This window comes from Hydra vulgaris, chromosome 11 (assembly GCF_038396675.1).
Source record: "Hydra vulgaris chromosome 11, alternate assembly HydraT2T_AEP".
In the NCBI taxonomy this organism is placed as follows: Eukaryota; Metazoa; Cnidaria; class Hydrozoa; order Anthoathecata; family Hydridae; genus Hydra; species Hydra vulgaris.
The window spans coordinates 11,440,279-11,465,000 of record NC_088930.1 but is presented as its reverse complement, the minus strand read 5'-3'; the positions used below and the strand labels follow the sequence as shown (position 1 = coordinate 11,465,000).

Below are 24,722 nucleotides of genomic sequence, written 5' to 3'. Positions count from 1 at the left end.
AATAAAACCTCCGACAATAATCATGACACCACAAATACCAGCAATATCCTAAGATTATTAACACATCCTTATATAAACATATTTTGATAAAAGCAAAATATTAAAAATGGTTTAATCTAAAGTTAAAATAATTTTTTAAAAAAAGAAAAGAATAATATATATATATATATATACACATATATATATATACATATATATATATATATATATATATATATATATATATATATATATATATATATATATATATATATATATAGATATATACATACATACCTCTGCATAAATTTTACTTAGATAATACTTGCCCGAACCAAAACTCTTAGTCTTTGTACACTGCGCCAGATAGCCATGTAAAATATTTAAATGGTATTATGCTTCTGCTTTATGTAATAATTTTAAATTAAAATATTCTAATCACCTACATATCAAAAGCTGTCATTTAACAAGATAAGAAAGTGTACAAAAAATGCAAATGAATTTGTTTTAAACAAGTGGGGTGAATTAGGAAAAAGGACACATATGTGAAGCTCATTGGAGTAAGAAAGTTTAAGAAAATAAAAACAACATTACTATACCAGCTGAACACTATGAAAAAAAAATGCAAAAAACACTCACCAGCTAAAAAAAATGAGAAAAACACTCACTAGCAGAAAGAAATGAGAAAAACACTAGCTAAAAGAAATGAGATCAACACTCACTCTCAATCTCAATATTATTTGTGATGATAAAAGTGAGACTTTAAAAATTATTTATAAAAATGTTATTTTTTATTGAAAGTATTATTATGAAGGGAATAATACAACAATATAAAAATATACTAAATTAGAAGTTATAAAAATGATAGAAATGTTGTTAGGATGCTTGAACAAAGAAATATGATGAGTTGTGTCATTTGATAAAGTTTTGATATAAGTTTTTCAAAACTTTTACCAAAAGTAAATACTAATAGCCAGCACAAAAATACTTCACATTAGGTTAATAGAGAGTAGACTCTCTAAACCTAATGTGGTAATAGCGCGGTGACATAGTGCTTGCTTTCTAAGCAAGAAGTTCTGAGTTTGATCCCCACTACATCTGGTAGTATCACACTTAACTTGTTTCTCTGCACAGCAGCCTTCTCACCACAATGAAAAAAATAAATAAAAAGTAGGCTCATGGACTGTGTCCCTCTTTGCATTAAAGAGGTGAATAATAATAAAAAAAGTATATACACACGCGCATACATTCATATATATATATATATATATATATATATATATATATATATATATATATATATATATATTTATATATATATATATTTATATATATATATATATATATATATATATATATATATATATATATATATATATATATATATATATATATATATATATATATATATATGTATATATATATATTAGTAGAAAATCACTTTACAAAAATTTTTTTCATTCTACACTGTTTCACCAACAAAGATTCATCAGAAATGAATCTTTGTTGATTCATTTCTGATGAATCTTTGTTGATGAAACACAGTATAAAATGAAAAAAATTTTTGTAAAGTGATTTTCTACTAATATATAATTTGCTCTGATCTTTTAAGAACATTGAGCACTTTATTGTGTAGAATAAATTTAAAGTTATATATATATATATATATATATATATATATATATATATATATATATATATATATATATATATATATATATATATATATATATATATATATATATATATATATATATATATATATATATATATATATATATATATATATATATATATATATATATATATATCAGGGGCGGATCCAGCATTTTTTGATCTTTGAGATAGCTAACTTCCAGACATGGAGCAAACTCCAAACATTTATATGTTTATACATATGTCAAATAAGGATGCTTTGCAAAAAATTGCGATGATTGGAGGCTGGGAACAAAAAAGCCCCAAATTTTGTGCCCCCCCTGCCCCAAGCGTGAGAGCAACAAGTTAATGAAATATTTTTTGTACTGTTTTTAAGTAGACTAATATTCATCCATAAATTTTAAATTTCATAGTAAAATATTTTAGCTTTCAAAAATTATGACCATATAAAGTTTAAACCCCTCTCAATTTGAGGGGGTTATAAATTTTATATGGTCATTATTTTTAAACGCTGAAAGATAATACTATGAAACTTAAAATTTATGGATGAATATAAGTCTAGTTGAGAACAGTACAAAAAATATTTCATTAACTTGTTGCTCTCACGTTTGGGGCAGGGGGGGCACAAAATTTGGGGCTTTTTTGTTCCCAGCCTTCAATCATCGCAATTTTTTGCAAAGCATCCTTATTTGACATATGTATAAACATATAAATGTTTGGAGTTTGCTCCATGTCTGGAAGTTAGCTATCTCAAAGATCAAAAAATGCTGGATCCGCCCTTGTATATATATATATATATATATATATATATATATATATATATATATATATATATATATATATATATATATATATATATATATATATATATATATATATATATATATATATATATATATATATATATTAGAGATATCACAAATATTTAGTGACTATTCAGTATATCTAAATCTGTTTACCTGTGTACTGATTAAAGATGTCACAAACATTCAGTGACTATTCAGTATTCGACCTACTCAGCTACTTTTTTTACTATTTGATATTCGGCCAAATATTGCAAACTATTTGGTTAAATACCAAGTTGTAACAAAAAAAATAAATAAAATAATGCATAAAAACAGATTACATATAACTATTTTTTTTTTATTTTCAATTCTAAAAAATAATTATTTGATACTTAAATCTAAGGTTGTAGGTCATTATAAAACATTTTCATCATTTGATGATAACAAATGATTGCAAATTTCTCATAAACTATACATACTTTCAAAAATAACCATTCACTACTGCCACCGGAAAATAATAAGAAAATGTAAGCAAGTTCTGTTAGGATAATCTTTTGGGCTAGCTGACCACAACTTGTAAGGGTTTGTTGTCCAATTTAAGTGAACAGTTTCATGTAAAAACTAAGTTCATTTGCAATCAGACTTTTTTTTTCAGGTCTTCATATATGTGCATATTTTTTGTAGAGATTGGTTTGATCATTTTCATTTACATTACTATTTCTTAAGAAGTGGAGATGAGTCATCACCAGTGCTACTAGGCACAGCTTCATTGGTGTCAAGCAGCCTTTCACTAAGAAGGATTAACCCTTCACTGACTTTATCTTTCTCAGAATTTTTAAATTTTGTTGTTGTTTTGTGTTTTAACTAATCCCTTGAAATTTGTTTTACAACGTGCATCAATAAAAAAGGCTACCATACAATTCACATTCCCATTAAAGTTAAATCCTAAGTTTAACTCATTAAAGTTCAGGTTTCAGTGAAGACAATTTTTAATAAGTTTAAAGTTCTTCGTGCTATATCTATCAATAGCAGCTTCTTAAATTATCTCAGAAGTTCAAGATGGTAATTTTGTAATCTTTTTGAATGGTTTTGATGAGTATGATTTTTAGTACATAACTTTGACTTTTATACTTTATATATTATTATATATTTATAATTAAAACAATAAATAAAGCAATTGATTTTAAAACAATTAATGCTAAAACAATTTGATGTAACAAATAATGCCTGCAGTGACACAGCCTAGTCACAAATGAAACAAAAGCGTACACAGCGGAGTTAACATATCTACTGAATGAAGCAGGTCAGAACCTTCAAAATTAACTAAGGGTCACAGAATATTAGATGCATCAGCTGAGTGCCTTGCCGAATATTTGTTGTTCGGTATTCTGCAAAATCACTATTTGTGACATCTCTAGTATATACATGTATACATATATATTAAAAATATTTGTGTCTACCTACATTAGAATACCCTTGGGGGCAAATCATTTGCTGAAGTATAGTTGATATAGTACTAAATAATCCAATTCCAAAACCTATCGTAGTACAAAGAAGCATAAATTGCTTGTTTCGAAATACCTAAAAATTACATTTTTAATAAAAACTCAATAACAATTTTTAAACTTTTAAATACACAAACAATAAAACACTTATTTATAAAAAATTAAGAAAAAAAACAAACATGTTTTAGCCCAAGAAAGAACGACTCTGGCTCATGCTCAGCAGAGGCAGAAGGTGGGGTTGGTGGTGAGCTAGATCTTACACCAATTACAACCATAACCAATCCAATAACAGCAGGAACAGAAAAAATGGAAACCTATAAAAACTCTAAAACATTAGTTTAGAAAAAAAATTATCTTGAAAAAAACTTACGTTTATCTTTTCTGAAATTTTTAAAATTTTAACAAAAAAATACTTTCTTATATTATATAATATATATTAAGATGTTAGATAGAAAGAAACCCGTTTTCAACCCTTATATAAGTTCTATGTAATAAAATAACACTAGGTTTCAAAACTTAGGTTATAAAAATCATACTTAGGATTCTAATGATAATACAAAATAAAGTCAAATTGGGTTCCAAAATGAAGCAAAATCAAATAAAAATTGAAAAAATAACCATCTTTTATCTCTAAAAAAAAATTTTTTTTAATCAATTTTTTTATTATTCTTTATGAAAATTAAAATTATTTTTGACACAAGTGTTTGCAAACCATAGATTGATGCTTAACAAGGTTATGTTTATGGTGTATGGTGATTGATGCTAAACAAGGTTATGTGTATGGTGTATGGTGATTGATGCTTAACAAGGTTATGTGTATAGTGGACCTAACAAGGTGTATGGTGTATAGTGGACTTGAAAAGGAATAATTAAACTATTTGATTAAACTTTTTAACCAAAAACTAAGAAATTTTGCACTGATAGCTGATCAAGGATTTACCAAAAAACTATTGTCAATAAAAATACAGCTTATTCAGTTTAAATAAATTCATTTTCAAACTACAAAAAAAACCATTTGAATTTTACTGAAAAAATGTTAAAAAACTTTTTACCTAATAAATAAGTCTATCAATTCAAAATTCATTTAATGATAAAATATAAGTAAAATAAACAAAGAAAATTAAAACTTCAAGAAGAAAAAAAGAAAAACAGTTACTTGTGCTTAAGTTATATCATAAAACATAGTTTTAAATTTTGCAAACTGAGACTACAGTAGAGGAGTATCAGTTATACGGGGTATCAGTATACGGGGTATTGGTTTTCTGATCTTCTATGCATAAATAAATCACTTGCACAACTTTGTAAAAAAGTTAATTCAGATCTCCATCATTTGTGTCATTGGTTAAATAGTAACCATCTTTCTCTAAATATCAATAAAACCGAATTTATTATTTTTCACCCACAAAAAAAAAGATTGATAGTGATAATATGAAAATTAGAATTAATGGTAAAAGACTTTTCCCATCTAAATATATAAAATACCTCGGGGTATTTCTTGACAAAAAACCATTCATGGTACTATCAACTAATTTAATTAAATAAAAAAGTCTCACGTGCCAATAGTATGTTGTCATTAATACAATACTATGTTCCCCAACATATTCTAATATTAATTTACTATTCCTTGTTCTCCTCACATCTAAGTTATTGTTGCAGACTTCCATAAGAATTAAGATATTTTCTCCTTTACGATCTAATATCCAAAGTAGGTTTTCTGAATTAAAAATTCTATAATTTCAAGATCTTGTAAAGCTTTATAATTGTCTCTTTGTGTTTGATTTTCTTCAAAATAAACAACCAAATTCGTTTAATAATTTTTTTTATTAAAACAAGTGTCACACACAAATATTACACTCGAAATACTGAAAATTTTAACTTGTACACTTCCTTTTTCAACACTAATATAGCAAGCTCTCTATAAAACATCAATGTATTTCTCACTGGAACCAAATAATACCATTTATAAAAAAAAAGATTTTAACTAAATACCCTTTTATTACCAACATTCTTCTTCTCAATTGAAACCAAATTAAGAAATTTTTATTTGAGTATATATTTAATGAATATTAATTTTATCTTTTATTATTATTGCTTTTTTTATATTACTGTATTTATAAAACTATTATTACTTTTATTTTATACTGTCTTTTTTAACTCTACTACTAATATTACTATTATCATTAATTTACCTTTGTTTTATAAATCTTATTAATATTATTTATAATGGTAGTGATAGTAGTAATAGTTTTATGGTCATTGTCCTAATTTTTGCCTATGTTATGTTTATTTTATTAATTTCTGTCATAGTTATAAACTTTACTACAAGTATTTTTACCATAGTTTTTATCATTAGTTATAATTTTTAGTACAGTTATCGTTATAGTTACTATGTTATAGTTACTATTTGTAATGTTCTTTTATTCACATTATTATTAATATTATTATTATTTTTATTATATTATTATTGCAATTATTATATTATATTTATTTATTAGTGCTTTATTTTTCTTTCTTTCCTTTTTTGTTTTTTGTTCTTATTTTTTTTCCTCTTTATTTTATTTTAAATTCTTTATATGTTTTATTTATAGTTTGTTTTTTTTGTATTTGTTTTTTTGTTTTGTTTATTTTGTGTTTTTCTTTTTAAGGTGTCACTCCATTGACTAGTTTTTAACTATATGAGCGACACCTAACCTTATTTATGTGAGTTTATAAAATATTATTGTAAATTTTTACAATAATATTTTATAAACTCTTTTATGTTTTGTTTGAGTTAATCAGAAGTCTATTTTCTAGAAACCATTTTGTGACTGCATTATCACATTCAGTGATTTTGTTGATGTTATCTTTTCCTGGGTTAATGAAATTATATATTTGGGTATCATTGGCATAATGATGATAATTTGTACCGTGTTTAGCCATAATATGATATACGGGTAAAACAAACATCGAAAATAAAAATGGGTCTGATACACTACCTTGTGGTACTCCTGTTGAACTTGCTGACAATCTAGATTTTGTTGAGCCAATAGAAACAAAGGATGTTCAAGAGTGCAAACATGATGTCAGCTATTTTAGTGCAATATCTGTGACACCAAATTCATCTTTTATATGAGCAATTAGCAGGTTGTGATTGATTGTAATAAACGCTGCAGATATGTCAAAAGAAAGGGGAATGGTGGTTAATGCATCATCAATGTTTAACAGGTTGTCATTGCATATCTTTAGGAGTACTGTTTCTGTTGAGTGATTAGACCTAAAACCAGATTGAAAAAGATTGAAGTTTACAGTTGAAGTTACATGTGGAAGCAGCCGAGATAAAGCAAGCTTTTCAAGAATTTTGGATATTGTATTGAGATTTAATAGGGGCATAAATCACTGAGTTCAAATACTATTTGTCCTGATTTTTTGGAATCTGTGTAAATTGAGCAACCTTGAATAAGACTAGGAAAATTCTATATTTGAATAAGAGGTTGGCAAGATGAGCTATAATTTGACTAAATAATTCTGAATATGATTTAAGAATGTTTGTCGGAATAATATCAAGTGGCAAAGTGTTAGGTTTGAGAGTTTTGATTACATGCAAAACATCACTGGAAGTGACTGAACCAAATGTTGTAGAAATATCTACAGGGGGAGATTGCTCCACCATGAAATCAGATTTTGGGATTGTGGCAAGTCTTTCTTGGATATTTGTTTTTATACTTTCAAGTTTGCTTGCAATATATTGACTTATTGTGTCACATTTTGCTTTTCATATCGTGGTATTAGTTTTTAGGATTATTCCAATGAAGTATTTCTTTGGTAGTAAATAAACTTTATAAATATATATACATATATATATATATATATATATATATATATATATAATCGGGCTCGCCTGATGAACTTGTGAGAGAGAAAATTATAAGTTGATTTTGTAGAAAATATTTTTAGTAAAAATTTTTTGCCGAACTCAATATGTTTAAACAGTAATGTTTGCATACTGTTAAATAAAGAAGTTATATTTGTAATAAAGTATGTCATGCATAATTTATTTGTAACATACTTCAATTTTAATCTATGCGGCATAAGTTCCAATTAAAAATGATTTAATTTTTATATTTGAAGGCTAAATTCAGCATGTTTTTTTGTTAAATTCCAGTGGAACTTTATCATATTATCTGCTTAATTGTACCCTGGTTTTATTGAACCATTCGCTAATACATACAGTTTTTTAGAGTAAAACATAAAATTCTTTTGCTTTATTGTTTTTAATATTTCACACATCTTTTGTAAATAAAAGAAATATTCTCAATCATTTTATTTTTTTTTAAACTAATATTTATTTTAAATTAAATTAAAAACGTTTCTGTTGTTTAGAATTTCCACAATCAAGCATGTTAATTCAACTCAGGAAACAAAGTTATGTATAAAGTTATTTACTTTTAGTAAATGGCAATATTACATTGTTTTTATTTTAGCTGCAGTAACATATTTTTTCCGGTAGATAGACAAATGCATTTACTAAAAAACCAAAGCTTTTTTGTCTAATTTCCCAGACTACACTTGAAAATATTCAAACAAAAAATCGTCCACCCTTACCCTTGTAAGCACTGGTACTCTTTTGAGTGACCCCTCCCCATACTTGCGTACATAATTTATGGATGTCCCCATGGCAACCAATTTCCAACTAAGAATATTGCTCTTGAAGACTTGACGCCGAGCATGCAAAATTGCGCTTGTTGATAACGTAATTCAGTATTACGAGCGTGAAATATCGCACTGAGCAATTTTATTCCTCACATGCACTGATATATATATATATATATATATATATATATATATATATATTATATATATATATATATATATATATATATATATTATAACAGTATAACACGAGTAATATTTACCAAGTAAGGTACATCACTTGATTTTTTTACTAATAATACAGCTACTCCATTTGCAATTAATACACCCAAAGGATTGGCTGAAATTGAAAAAAAAAAAGATTAAAAAATAGATGTTGAAAAGAAGTATATTAATCTCTAATCTAAGTTATAGATAATTCAATAAATACAAAAACCAACTAACAAACATACACATTGATGCAATACAAAATAAACATAAACATTGATGCAATACAAAATAAATATACACATTGATGCAATACAAGACAAACATATACATTGATGCAATACAAAACAAACATACACATCGATGCAATACAAAATAAATATACACATTGATGCAATACAAAATAAATATTCACATTGATGCAAAACAAGACAAATATACACATTGGTGCAATACAAAACAAACATACACAGTGATACAATACAAAATAAATATACACATTGATGCAATACAAAATTAATATACACATTGATGTAATACAAGAAAAATATATAGATTGATGCAATACAAAACAAACGTACATATTGATGCAATACAAAACTAACATACACATTGATGCAATACAAAACTAACATACACATTGATGCAATACAAAACTAACATACACATTGATGCAATACAAAACTAACATACACATTGATGCAATACAAAACTAACATACACATTGATGCAATACAAAACTAACATACACATTGATGCAATACAAAACTAACATACACATTGATGCAATAGTGTTAGCAATTGTTCGCTCTTTATCACCAAACCACAATGCAGCAACTTTTGTAGGCATAGATAACACTAAAGGTTGTGTGGTTGCACATAACACTTGACCAATCATTGTAACAATAAAACGAATATTTGATTTTTTAAACAGGAAAACACCAAGAACTCTTAAAAGTGCCCCAGAACACATTACAAGTGAACCTATTATGATCTGAAATAAACGTTTTTAAAATCTCTTAAAAGAAATCAGCATTTTACTTATCCAAAATTTTGAATTAGTGCGCTGGTTCAATACTTAATAATTTTCACATAAGTCAAAATTTAAACTTACAGCTCTTTTAAACCCATAGGTTTCCATAAACCACCAAGAAGCGAAACAACAAGGGATAAAAGCTATAAAAAAGACTAAGGAAAACCAATTCACTGTTGTTTCAGTAATGTCAAAAAATGTAGAAACATAATTTGTGACTGGTGCAAATGTAATCCAGACCTAAATTTTGGTATGGATAATTTAAAAGAATATATTTATACAAAATAACATGAGCTTTAGCAAATATTTTGAAATTTTTTTGAAAGTAAAAAATTACCATAGCATTGGCTAAATTAAACATAACAACTGTAGAAAGTACAAACCATCTGATTTTATAAAGTTTGTAAATCTTATGATGATGTAACAACGCAGCATCCTCCATTTTAATTTAAACAAAACAGATCGACCAATAAAAATTATTTGTCTAACAAACTCATTTTCTATAGAAAACAATCTTTCAATATTATGATATAATAGAAATTCTATTTAAAAAAAATCTGATAAAGAAATATCTGTTTAAGGCATTTTTCCAACAACTTTCAAATTTTCAATAATTATAAATGCTTCAAAGGCCTTCAACCATCATAACAAATGGTTTTTATTTGAAAAAATTAAAAACTCTATTTAATACTATTTTTTGCAAATATTATTTAAATATCAAATTAACAAACAAAAATTCAACGAATTTAATAAAAATTTCTTCTCAGTAAAAATATTGTAATATAATTGTGTGAAAAATATTGTATATTGTCTAGATATAACATATCCAGAATGTCATGCAAAGCTCTTTTAAACTGTGTAGTAAACTCATAACACATCAGACTGAATTGAAATTGTCACAAAAAACTTATTGTTTAATTTAATTAAATTAATACACCTTAACAACAATAATAATACTAATAATAAAAAGAAAATATTATTATAACTTATAATAATATACTATCGATAACATGAACTTTTTTTCTGTATTTGTAATACTATTAATAAAATTATTTAGATATTTAACTAAAAGTTTAATAAAATTAATTATATATTTGCAATAATATTAATAAAAACAATAGTAATAACAACTATTTGTTTTTATAATAAAATTATAAAAATAAAAACGCAAATAATATTTATATTAATAGCTAAATATAATTATAAAAAACAATAATAATACCAGCTATAAAAAAAGCAAACTATATGAAAAAAAAAAATTTATATAAAAAATAATAATACAACCTCTATTAAATTCTTGAATTATCATAGGAATTGAAATACTAAATATATTAGATAAAAAACCTAAACTTGTCAACTTTATCTAAACAACATTATTTAAAGAAAAAAAAAACATTTAAATATTATACTATGATTAAAAGAGAAACATAAAACAATTTATTAACTTTTCATATTTTTTGTTTTAACAACATTGTAGAAACATTAAAGATTGTTTTTTTGAAAAAATAACAGTTGATGAAACTTTACCGCAATAAACTTTACTGTACAATATTGCAGCTAGTCATTGAACAACATTGCAGCTATTTATTGCACAACATTGAGGCTATTTATAGATAATAATAAAAATTATCTAAAAAACTTCATGTAATTTTAAAAAAATAACTCTAGATATAGTGCTAGAGAAAGTTCATTCCTAAATCCATCATATTATTGCCAGTCGAATCATGAATTTTTTGAAAGAAATTACATTTTTCCATATATTACAAAAATGCATTAAAACTCTGAGTTTATGCTAAGTAGCTGTATGTATCTTTCTCCCCTTCAACACGTTCAAGATATTCTTTTTCGATAAGAATGTCAATGCATTTCTAAATAAAAAAATATAATTGTATCTGAAAAAAGTCATCTTTATTAATCAAAAATATCTAAAAAACAATCATCATTAGTTTAAACAATGAGGAAGTAATAATAAAACAAGATGTATGTTTGTAAGTGTGTGCGTATGTATGTATGTATGTATGTATATATGTATGTATGTATGTGTGTATGTATATATGTACGTATTTATGTATGTATGTATGTATCTCGATAGTTTAATGTAATTTAGACAAAAATATTTAGTAGATAAATAAATAGACAAAATTTTACAAAACTATTTTTATATAAATTAATTTAATTAAAAATAAAGAATTCATCTAAAATAAAAAAATTAAAAAAAAACAACTTATTTTTGATTTACAAATAGTTAATAAGAAGTGTTTAACTTAAATTATAACAATTATATAATAGTAATTATATACCTTAATTACAGGTATTCCAGGTTTAAACCGAGCAGATAGTTGAGTAAGTACTTCTGTTAGTAAATTCTGATGCTTCATAACTTTACGCATTTTCATTATTCGAACTATACAAGCCTAAACAAAAACTCACTCTAAATTTAGAAACTATAAGATTAAAATGTTTTACATATGTTTTTAACATATACAAAACTAAAATGTCTTAACACACACACACAAATATATATATATATTTTATATATATATATATATATATATATATATATATATATATATATATATATATATATATATATATATATATATATATATATTTCACTTACAAAGATATATATATATATATATATATATATATATATATATATATATATATATATATATATATATATATATATATATATATATATATATATATATATATATATATATATATATATATATAAGGACATAAAGTTGTAACCTGCACAAGTAATTTTCTATCTTCTTCAATATATTTGTGAGTTTGTTGTTGCTCCATTTTTTGCTCAGTTTTCATTGGTACATTTATATTTACACGAAGTTTTTTACTGAAAAAACAAAACTTATATATGTGGTATCTTATTTTAGGTTTATTATTTTTGTATTTTTTAATCCATTATTATCAAACTTCCACAACCTACTTTTTGTATTCTTTATAAAGATGTATTACAGAATTAAGAGGAAAATTTTCAACAATAGTAGGATTGCTAATCTAAAATATAAAAAATATAGATATTTAATATTTTCTTATTGCTATATTACTAAAATAAAAAATAGCTTTCAAAGATTGTGCAATACAAGCTTCAACTGGCTCAAACAAAAACAAATGCAGTTTGTTTTTGTTTGAGCCAGTTTTTGCAGTCTGAAAAGCGAATTCTTAATCACAAACCCACTTTGGTGGGTTTGTGATTAAGAATTGTATAATACCACAAACCTAAAAAAGTGCAAACTGATAAACTATCAATATGAGATTTAAAGTTGGTATAACAATTAAAGTGGCATAACAATTAGAACACTCATCTATTACTCTTCTGAGAAAGAGCTTCAGAGATTTTTTGTTTCAGGTTATTTTTGTGAAACTAACACAAAAACACAACATGGTTGATATATTAACAATAAATCAAAAAATATAAAATTTCAAACTAAATACAGTCACGATCAAAAGTTTGGAACATTTTATAAAAAACCACAATTTTTATTAAATTATTAATTTATTTTATTAAAATGTATTATTAACCATTGCAATTGACAAAAATAATATCTTTGATACATTAGTAAATGCTTTTAAATTAAATACTTGAAGTTAATACTTACTATGATGTCCTTTAGCATTTAAACAATTAGCTAAGCGGGTCGGCATAGAGTGAATGAACTTTCTCAAATATTTAAGAGTCATAAGTTGATTCCGTACCTGCCTAATTTTTTCTTGTAAATCATCAGAAAATGAGGGTCTTAGTTTCTGAACTACATTTTTAAGATGATTTCAGCATTTTCAAATAAGATTGAGGTTGGGTGAGTTATCAGGCCGAGGGCCAATGGTCTCAACCTCATTCTCACATAAACAACTACTTAGAAGCTTGGCCCTATGAAAGGTTGCTCCATCATGCTGAAAATTGTGGGTATTTGTGATATTCATGAAAATTTTAAGTTTTTTTTTAAGTATTTGAAGATAAATATGGCTGTTAATTGTGGTGTTATAAAGCATAAACCATAAACCACCACTTTGGTTTGCTGTAATGGCACCTCATAACATGATTTTAGGGCAATGTTTTACAGTAGAAAGCAAATACTGGGGGTCAAGGTGGGCGTCTAACACTTGTGGAATGACCACCAAATTGTTTAATTAGTGATTTGTTGCTAAATATTACATTCTCCCAATCTTCCGCTGACCAGTTCTTGTATTTTTGACAGAAGGCAATACGGTCTCTAATATTTTTTTGAGAAAGGCAAGGTTTTTTTGTCAAAATATGGCTATTTAAGTTAAACTGTTTGCACAAATGTCTTCTAATTTTCACAACACTTGGTGCAACACCATTTGGGAATATCTTAGATGAAATTACAGAAGCACTGGCAAACAAATGTGCTTTTGCATAACGATGAATGTAGTTATCTGCCCTTTGAGTAGTCACCTTAGGTCATCCAGTTCTAGCTTTGCTTATATAATTACCAGTTTCTTGATATTGGTTTAATGTTTTTATAATGCAGCTAAGTGTTACATTAAAACATGCAGCAATTGAAGTCAGGGTCAATCCTTGTTCACATAGAATAACAATCTGAGCACGATTTTTTGTTGTTAATTCATTAGTTTTTTCCATATTTATTATTTGATTTTTTGCTAAAATAACAACCTACGACTAAAACAAATTTAGTGGTTTATAACATAACATTTTGCATGTATATAATAGTAATACTAAAAATTTTCAATGTAAAAAAGTATTTTTAAACAAATATTTCAAATTTTCTGCATTTTTTAAAATGTTCTAAACTTTTGATCGCGACTGTACATATCAATAATAATAAAACAATACCAAATCATTTTTTCTATTTTTAAGATTTAAAGTTATTTATAAAGTATAAGGTTCAACTTCACTTTCCAAACTTTTAGTTATTATTTAACTTTTATATGAATTTTATATGAATGGACATGCTGCAGTACAGTGTAAGGGTAGGCATTATGGCAGAACAATGTAAATCCAATTCAACAACCAAATATTCTAGTTTTTACAAAAATTTAGAGAAAAATGTGAAAGTTAAGACTATGATTCAAAATAGCAGCATAAGTTGACAAAAATCAAGAAGAGCTTGAAAAAAACATTAGGCACCTGTGTTACATAATGATACGATACAAAACAAGACAAAACAGTAAAAAAGATTGTTTTAATAAAACCAATTCAAAAAGATTATGTAAAAAATGGTATGAAACGAAACGAGAGCTTATAGCTTCAAAAAAATTGTTTTTGTAAAAAACAAACAAAATAAGGTCAAACTTGTAGCATGTAAGAACTAAAACAAACAAAAAAAATTTAAAGTTTTATAAAAAAAACCGATATTTGCAATAAAACTCATATTTTAATTATAAAAATCTTTTACAATAAATACTTTTAAGATTGATGGTGTAAATAAAAAAATAAAAAAGTCATTTACACTTATGCTAATATTCATCTCCCTCAAAACAGTTTCATGACTTTATTGTAAGGTAACTTAATTTATATAGGAGCCATGTTATTATTTTTGTTAAAACTTTATATGATGTTTTATTTAAAACAACTTGTTGAGTAGGTAATAAGCTTAAAGTCGTGTTATAAACATTTTTAATGTTATAAATATTTTTCATGTTAAAAATATTTTACAAGTTACAAATATTTTTCCTATTAATACTTTACAAAGCACTACATAATGGCTAGGATTAGAATGATGAGAAACTGAACACAAACTAAGGTTAGAGATGTATAGGGTTAATGACATAAATCAAGAATTGAAAGTTCCGAAGGAGATCTGAAAAACAATTTAGAAAGTTTATATGGGTAATTTTCAAATTTGCTAGCATTGGCATAAAAAGATGATGGATTTTTTAAGTTAAAAGAAAGTGATAAGTGATAAAAAAAAGGATAATGAATTAAGAAAATAAACACCATAATACAAAAAAACATATTGTTGTAAGAAATATTTTAGATTTTCTACAGTATTGTTATTTTCAGGTTCTATCCCTTTTTGATAACAATGTGTCAACTTTTAAAACAATAAATATCAGCCACCATAGAGCTTTTCTCTGATTTACTCTTGTATTAGCAAATCATATACCTTATCACATACAAAACACATTATGAAATTATGTTTTGAAAAAAACTTATTATGCTTAAAAATAGTTGTAAAACAAACAGCTTGTGAGTAAAATGAACTTACCAATAAACGAATTTTTATTAATATACTTAACACTTGTTGAAGAATATCCTAAATCATAAAAATTATAAAAAATAAATGTTATTAAAGTTGATAAAAGATATAACAATGAAGCTTAAAAAAAAAAACAGTATAATAAAAATATATAAGATATAGTAAAATAAAATGAAATAAAAAGAAAAAGAATTCATTTTTATTTTTAAAAATTATTTTTTGAAGATAAATGCAAAAAGATATATGGAGTAAAATAATAATAATAGAAAATAAGAAAAGAACAAAAAGTAAAGAAAAGATGAAATATTTTTCAATTTCACTAAATTATATACTAAATTAATTAAACATTACAAAAAGATGAAAAATATTTGGTATCATCTGCTAGGAAAATGTGTTTATAGAATCGTTGCAAGTTATCAGATACTTATTTAAACATTATTAAATGAACAACTTGATATTGTTGTTTAAACTGCATTCATTTCTAGTTAGTTTACTTTCCTAAGTTTCCTAAACAAATAGTTCTAAAAAGAACTATTTGTTTAGCAATAATAATTCATACCCAAACCACTTGCAATTAAGGTCCCATTTTACTTAGCAGGCAAGGAACCTAGTTGATAAAACATTAAAACTGTCACCTAAAAAAACAGTGATAAAATATGTGGTACCCATGGATAACCTTTGCAACACAACTGAGCTGAAAATGAATGATGAAAATGTTATAACAGAGATGTTAGAGGCAAATTCAAAGGCTTGCTTAAAATTACTTAAAAAAGAAGGGCTGGTTTAAAAAAAGATAACTGCTTAAAGGAAACTTTTAATTTCTTCAATCAGTTATTTAATACTTTTTTATTTTTTTGGTTTTTGGTTTTTTTTGGGTAATGGAAAAAAAAAATTTTCTTTTTTGGTAGAGGAGAAATTACAACTTTTTAACATTTTTTTAAAAAGTTTTTTAAAGAAACTTTTTAAAAGAAACATTTAAAAATACTGATGATCATTACTTAATTTTCTACAACATGATGCAAACTCAACTTCATCTAGCCAATGCAATTCGTAAACAGCACTATATTTTGTTTTAATAAAATTTAATTCTATGTTTGACACAGTCTAATTTATACTACTAACTTAAGAAATGGTTAACTGCAGCCTTGTTGGCTGAAAGTAACCTCTGTTTATCTATGAAAGAAAACAATCAAGGGATACTCATAAACCATTTATTTTGTTCAGATTCATCACAAGAAAATGTGTATACTGATATATAGAGCAGTATATAAATAGACAGATGAGTAAAACTACATAAAAACATAATGAAAAAAAAATCAAATGCAAATTTATTTTAAATCTGTTAAAAACTATACCATATTAATTTGGGTATGTTCTTTTATTTGTTCAACAGTGTAACTATCTTCACTGTTATACATCAACAGCACAGCCATTTGATGAGTTGATGCCTTATCAAGTTAAAAAAAAATTTAACTAAGTTATATTATTCTGAAATAAATAATGAACAAAATTTACACTACAAGCTTTCTCAGTAAAGGCATGCAGACACACGCCTTATATGACAATACATATAGTATTTTTTTTGTCAACCTATCCACGGATCTTTGCAAGTTTGGAGAACTATTGCGTTTAAAAAATGAGTTAAATAAATGTAAACTTAAACTAAAAATAAAAATAAACAAACTATAAACTGAAAAGAAAAATAAAAACTGAAAAAGAATACAAAACTAAAAACCAAAAAAACAAAAAATCTTAATGATTAATAAAATCAAATAATAAGATCAAAGTTTTGAAGCTACTTAATATAAGTTTAATAACTTTGAAACTTAATCATTTTAAAATAAGAAACTTTGATACTTTCCAATATCTACTAAGCAAATTATCCATTAAAAGGATTTGAACCTACATACTATGTCAAACTAACAGTCACATCTAATAAATATAACATTTAATCAACTTAAGCGCTACACTGATGTAGACTGATATCGAACAAATTAACATTAAACTATTAATTGAGACACTTTTAAGTTAATTATTAGGTTTGAACTTTTAGTTGAGGCACTTTTAAATTGTAAAATTTATATTAATTTTATGTTTTTGTTTCTACTGGTTTATTTTTTGATTGTTTTATTATTCATTAAGATTTTGTTTCTCTTTTCAATTTATGGTTTGTTTATTTTTAATTTCCTCATCAGTTTTTTCAGCGCATTTTTAAAACACGCAAAATGTCAAACCATGCAAAGTGCCCTGGCCAAGTTGTCAAAACAAAAAGCTGTGTGTGTGGTTTTTTAAAGGCACACCTATCTTGAGAAGGCTTGACACTTCTATATAAATATACTTATATATGAATGCCCAAATTAAAATAACTAATGACAATAACAATACAATATTACCTGTAATGTATATCTATTTTTAAAACAATTAGTAACAAGTTCTCCTTTTGATAGTTGATAGAGCCAATGTAATTTTCGACCACTATGTTGAGCATTATAAAATGTTGTAAATCGCTGTAAACACCTTTCCAACTAAAACAAATTACTTTATTTAAATTAATCTTTGTTCCATGCATGAACAAAACCAAAGAGCAAATATTTTAGTTTTATATTAATGACCATCTATTTTTCCAAACAACAATAAATTTAAAAAGAGTTAACTACTGGTCACACTAAACTCTGCTCACACTAACCTCTTTTAGACCAACCTCTGTTTACACTAACCTTATGTAATGTTATTCTTTTATCAGACTTACACTCACACTAACCTCTGATTACAGTAACTTTTATGCATGCTAACCTCTAGTCACATTTACTTCTGATCACAGTAACATTTGTGAATGCTAACCTCTGGTCACACTAACTTCTGATCACAGTAACCTTTATGCATACTAACCTCTGGTCACACTTACTTCTGATCACAATAACTATATATAAATGCTAACCTTAAGTCATAATAACTATTACTTATGCTAACAACTGATCATGCTAACCTCTGGTCACACTAACCTCAGAAGGTAATGTAAATATAGGAGATTGTTGAAAAGGCCAAGCACCAGAAGATAAGACTTGGATGCTGAAATCAACTAAACAAAGAGAACAATTATGATATTAATGACAAAAAAATTATGACAAATAAGAAATTAAAAAATATATATATTACCTTCACCATTTTCTTGACTTGAAACATGTCTTTTAAATTTATCATTTAAGTCCTTACTGACATTCATATCTTGAAACATTCTCTGCAGTTTGTTTGTGTATTCATAACCACACATTTCCTAAATCAAATTTGTTGATTGTTTATCATAATAGCATGAAGTTAATTAACAAAATAACAAAAACAACAAAATTATGTTAAAATATTTTTATTATCTAGCAAGCATATGAATCTTTATTGGACTTCAAGCTCCATAAGTTATATTTTGTTAATATAAAAAAACTTCAGTAATAACTGATAATTCTATAAAGTTATAAGTAATTCTACGCAGTTATCAAATTTTTGCTACTTAAGCAAAACTTTGGTTTTTTTATTTTTTAAATAAAAAAATGTTAATAAGTAAAGCATAAAAAATGTTTTGTTTTGATATAATAATTAATTTTATCGCTAGACAAATGCAGCATTTATTAAAGTATGTACGGTTGAAATAAACTATATAAAATGTAAGCCTAAATTAAATATATGTAACGAAGACATAGCTATTATATTATATATATATGTCTGAATTAGTTAAAAAACAGTTTCTTTTAATATTAGGTTTAAGAAGTTCAAAAATTGAGCAGTAACAAAAAAGTGCACATAAATTTCTATACATATCAATTTATAAATTATATACAATAAAATAATTATTTAAACCAATATTTCAAAGGTAGGATAATCGCAACACCAATATCATAAAAATATGAGATTATCACAAAAACAAAATTAATCAAATAAAAAAACATTGCGATTCCAAAGTATTTAAAATTGGTATCAAAAAAACGCTATGCAATATGATGCAAAGATTGACAACATTTTTTGCAATATAACTCAATATAATTTGAGATAAAGAAGGCAAAACAAACATTCCTAATTCATAGCTAACCTTGAACCAAAACAAATCAACTTTTGCCTCAAATGAAATTGAAACTACTTAAGTAACTTGTACAAATAAAAATGAATTTGAATACTTCATCCTAACTGAACAGATGAAGTTTTTACAAATTGTTAAAGCCAAATCAACCCAATATTTGATTTTTAGCATAGTTTTAATGAATCTTACACTATTTTATAAAAGTTTTTAAAATTAACTGATTTATATGCTTCAACATTTATAGCATGCAAAAGTCTTTGGTAGTTACTCTCACCTGGCATTTGGAGGGGTTGGGGTAAAGTTTTATATTTTTAGTTCCCTCTACCCCTTGAGCTTATTAGGACACCCTAATTATTAAAGCCAAAACAATCCAATACTTGATTTTTAGCGTAGATCAGAGTTATCCAACGAGTGGCTCTCGTTGTCTTTAGCCATAGCCCGCATTTTTACTACCTAACATTAAAAATCAAATGATTAATATGTTTTTGAGGCTATTTTTCTTATTCTATTTTTCTTATTTTATTTTTCTTATTTTTCTTAGGAATAGAGCAGCTAATTACAATTATTAATATAATTTTTAAAATCAGATTTTAAAATTTATTGCAATACGGTTAAAACTACTGCCTCATTTTTAATAAAACCAGTCAAAACAGTATTGACTACTTGGTTAGCGAAATCCTAATTATATATTTTTTTAGTTATGGCTTTTGCTAACAGAGTTGAAACTAAAATGGACACGGAGGTTTTTATTCTATTTTAACTTGAACAAAGCATTTAATCCATCTTGGAAAAATGAATGTTTTTTAATTGAGCAAAATAATTCAATTATGTGTCTCCTTTGTTTCGAAAAAGTTGTAGCGTGCAAATTGTATAATGTTACTAGATACTATACCAAAAAAACATGCAGTAACTTATAATCAATTCAATATTTTGACAATATTGAAATTGAAAAAATTATTTAGAAGTTTAAATAAAATAATCTTTTTTAATTTGTGGCCCTTGTGTTGCCATCAAAATAAAATAATGGCCCTGACTGCAAAAAGGTTGGACAACCCTGTATTAGATCTTACACTATTTTTTAAAAGTTTTAAAATAATAAATTCATATGATTTACAGCATCCAAATGTTTATCAATTTTGTAATTTTTTTGCTTTAAAAAATCTTTTTTTTTTCCCCACAAATGTGTTAAATAAAAAACTCACTCATATGTGTTAAATAATGTTAAAACATCAGTCTCCCCATCATAGATATAATTTATAAAAATCAATTAGACCCGATGTGATGGTAAAATAATAACAAATTTACCAACAAAAAACTACTAATCTTTTCAAAATTTCAAAACCATCTTTTTTATAAAGACAGCCTAATATCTAATCCAAGGGGTGACTGAAATGTCCCACTTTTATGTAGAATAACCCAAACACAAAGTTAAATTAAAAAGTATTTAAAAATAAATTGACTTAATTAATTTTTTTAAAGATAATGGCTTATTTTATTTTATGTTTTAGAATTTTGTTACTTTTTAGAATCTACCAGAGTAATCAGTATTGATGTTGCGAAGGAGTTTGATTTAATACCTGGCCATAATCTTTGTACAGAATATCAAAAAAAATGTTGTAATTAAAAAATAACAAAAATGATTATGGAACTGTATGTCAACATACCATGTCAAAATAAAGATAATGATTTTAATGAGACTAACACTTTAAAAGAAAACTTTAATTCAAGCATTAATAGACTTGGTTGTTCACCTTTAAAACTAGTAGCTCCTAAAGGTTCAGCAAAATTCATACTGCAACCAAAAAGAAAACAGCAACTGTTTTAAGAGTTTCTCTAGATTTAATTAAGGATGAACCAAAAAGAATAATATCACAACAATTGTATCGCAGCAATTTTTTAATGTCGCAAAATCCATCGCAACAATTTTTTTATGTTGTAAAATGCATCACAACAATTTAATATCCAATGACAATGCAAGATGACAATTTCAATTTATCTGCATCCTAAATACAAGTGTGAAATGATTTTGGATTTATATTGATATTGCAATAGCTAATGGGGTGTTTGCGATTATCCCACCCTTACAAAATTTTAATTTGTTAAAGTTATGCACAATACTCAAACTTTCTTATAAGAGTTTTTTACTCTATTTTAACTCAAACAAAGCTCAGTTGTTTACTCTATTGATTATCACTAAAATGTTGATATTCCTATATTGATGAATGGAAACACTCTTACTGAGTCCTCTACTTTACATCTTCTCAGATTATAACTTTTTCTTTTCTACAAATACTACCATGGTTGCTACTCAAGCCAGATATCATTACTTGTTCCATCAACCAAAAATGAATATCACATAATTTGTCATTCAGCTATGTTGCATGCTTTTACTGTAGTTGAATACTTCTTGCAATACTCCTTCATGTCCCATCAAAAACATTTATTCATCTAGTTGTTTTTCTTGAACATCAGTGCTGTGGAATTCTCCCCTTTCTTATGTTTTTCTAACAACATAAAGTTTTTAAGTCTTCAGTCAAATTCAGATCAAATTTGATGGGATTGTTCTTTGTTAATCCAGATACAGCTTTTGTTATTAGCAATGAGGCTGTATTAATGCAGTGCGCAAATTTGCTCTGTCTGTATCATTCACCAAAAAGGCTCTTACAGGTTAGCTTCCACAAGATCTTTGATTGTTTCTTTTTCTGTAACAGCAATCATAAACAATTTCTTTGTGGTTTACTTTGATTACTTCAAAGAACTCCTTTACAAGGTCTTTACAACTTTTTTTCTAACTCTTACCTTCAACTACTATATACATTTTAGTGTTTATTGCAATTAATTATAATTGTAATTGCAATTAATTATAACTGTCAATAATTATAACTGTCAATAATACTATTTTGACTATTTCGACAACTTTATTTGTCATTTTTGTCAAACGCATCATTATTGATAATTATTTTTTGTTTTTCCAGTTCTTAGGCCTCATTGAAGTTCTGATCAATACTTGTTTGGTTGCACTCATTTTGATCAAGTTTTGAAGCTAATATTTATTTATTTCAGTTTCAATACCAATTCAGATTTTATGATAGAAGGGCTATCTATAACAGTGGATTGCCTCTGGGTTGTAAAATGTCTAAATGTATTTATAAGTTAATTACAAAAAAGTACAATTAACTGGGACTAAAAAGATTCAGTCATTTTTTTTTCAAAAAATAAAGTTATTTTTTTTTTTTTAATTCTTTTAATTATATTACAGTATTTTTATGTAAAAGCAAACAAAATATTCAAATACATTACCCTTAACTTTGAAATAATTGTGGCTTCTGCATCATCAGACGCAGAATTTTGTTGAACCAAACGTTTTGCCAACATTTTAGAGTAAAACTTTTGAAAAACATCTTTGTCTTCAACATATTTGAAAATTATCATCTGAAATTAACAAAGATTTTATTTAGAAATAAATTTTTGGTTATAATTTAGTTGCAACACATTTTAAATGTATTATAATACTATATATAAAATATTAAAGCGTGTACACAAACTGAATGTTTGTAATAATATATTTTTAACAGTGGTTGTAATAATACATTTTTAATTGTTTGTATTTTGTTGGCAACATGTAACGGTTTCAAAAAAATGTTTTAGTTTTCCCATTCTACTTAAAATAAGTTTTAAAAATGACACAAGAAAAAGAAATATTTGCACAAATATTTCTTTTTCTTGTGTAAAATTAGATTTAGTTGCAAAAAAGTTGCAGATACATCCCTATACCAAACTATTCAACATTTTTCCCAAACAAAATTGATCTAATGCAAATCTAGTAATGGAAGAAAGCAGATTTTTCAAGAACTGTTCAGAAAACTGGTTAACAGTTTTATGAATAAATCAAGGGGTAATTCATAAACGAACACAAATCTTTTCATAGTTTCGTTGTTAAAGATCAAAAAAAGAGTTAAAAAAGACCTTAATGCTTGCCATTTTTAAAATTTAATTGGTCAATGTGCTGGCTGATTGCTTCACAGAAGAGAATTGTTTTTTTCAAAAAAATACTATTAAAAAGCTCTATTAAAAGCAAAATTAGAGCCAATCAAAAAATTAGGCATAAAGTTTTACCTTTGAATTTGAATAATGTAAATTGAAATGAGGAATAAATACAATTTTTTCACCCAAAATATTGGGTGACTGGGAAAAATGTTAATGTTGCTGAGTTGGAACAATAGACAAGAAAGTTTTAGGAACTTTGTTTCACTGGCAGAACAATGACACTTGGTCAAATACACCAAATGCTTAAACAGCTTTGTTTAAAAATTGTAAAGAGTAATTGAAGCAATAAAAGAAAAGATGACAACTAGAAAAAATAAGTTATACTGAATACTTTATTTGGAGGATTATTTCAAAAAATTAAAATAAAAATAAAAAGGCACTGCCCTGAGTTTGTCAAACTATTTTTAAAGGTTTTCGACAGTGTAAATAACAAGCCACTACTACTTACTGTTGTTCAGCAAAATTAATTTAAAAAGTTATTGGAAATGAAAAAAACCATTTTTATGGATTTTACTATGGACTTATAAAAAAAAGCTTTGACAATTTTGGTTACTTCTAGTTATCAACAGAAAAGAAAATAAGAGAGGAAAATTTTGATGAATTTAA

General features: G+C 25.5%; 2 protein-coding genes across 4 annotated transcripts in view; both read right to left on the bottom strand.

The window, feature by feature from the left end:
- The window catches only part of LOC100210462 (solute carrier family 49 member A3), a 19,416-nt gene extending 9,091 nt beyond the window's left edge, over nt 1-10,325 (bottom strand). The window contains exons 1-7 of one of the 2 annotated variants that reach the window (XM_065810079.1): nt 10,132-10,325; nt 9,876-10,034; nt 9,539-9,755; nt 8,818-8,894; nt 4,105-4,239; nt 3,885-4,001; nt 1-48 (exon numbers count right to left, since the gene is read on the bottom strand). The exon at nt 1-48 is cut by the window's left edge and continues 105 nt beyond it. In XM_065810079.1, the coding sequence (XP_065666151.1) occupies nt 1-48; nt 3,885-4,001; nt 4,105-4,239; nt 8,818-8,894; nt 9,539-9,755; nt 9,876-10,034; nt 10,132-10,236 (858 nt within the window). In that variant the 5' untranslated portion in view covers nt 10,237-10,325. The remainder of the gene's footprint in view (nt 49-3,884; nt 4,002-4,104; nt 4,240-8,817; nt 8,895-9,538; nt 9,756-9,875; nt 10,035-10,131) is intronic. The other variant, XM_065810080.1, reaches the window with a different exon arrangement.
- Nucleotides 10,326-11,230: 905 nt separating this feature from the next.
- LOC100206949 (cullin-1) overlaps nt 11,231-24,722 on the bottom strand; it is a 57,732-nt gene continuing 44,240 nt past the window's right edge. Inside the window, exons 14-23 of one of the 2 annotated variants that reach the window (XM_065810077.1) lie at nt 23,370-23,501; nt 19,160-19,277; nt 19,006-19,082; nt 18,397-18,528; nt 17,359-17,451; nt 16,013-16,060; nt 12,751-12,821; nt 12,552-12,657; nt 12,095-12,208; nt 11,231-11,662 (exon numbers count right to left, since the gene is read on the bottom strand). In XM_065810077.1, the coding sequence (XP_065666149.1) occupies nt 11,582-11,662; nt 12,095-12,208; nt 12,552-12,657; nt 12,751-12,821; nt 16,013-16,060; nt 17,359-17,451; nt 18,397-18,528; nt 19,006-19,082; nt 19,160-19,277; nt 23,370-23,501 (972 nt within the window). In that variant the 3' untranslated portion in view covers nt 11,231-11,581. The remainder of the gene's footprint in view (nt 11,663-12,094; nt 12,209-12,551; nt 12,658-12,750; nt 12,822-16,012; nt 16,061-17,358; nt 17,452-18,396; nt 18,529-19,005; nt 19,083-19,159; nt 19,278-23,369; nt 23,502-24,722) is intronic. The other variant, XM_065810078.1, reaches the window with a different exon arrangement.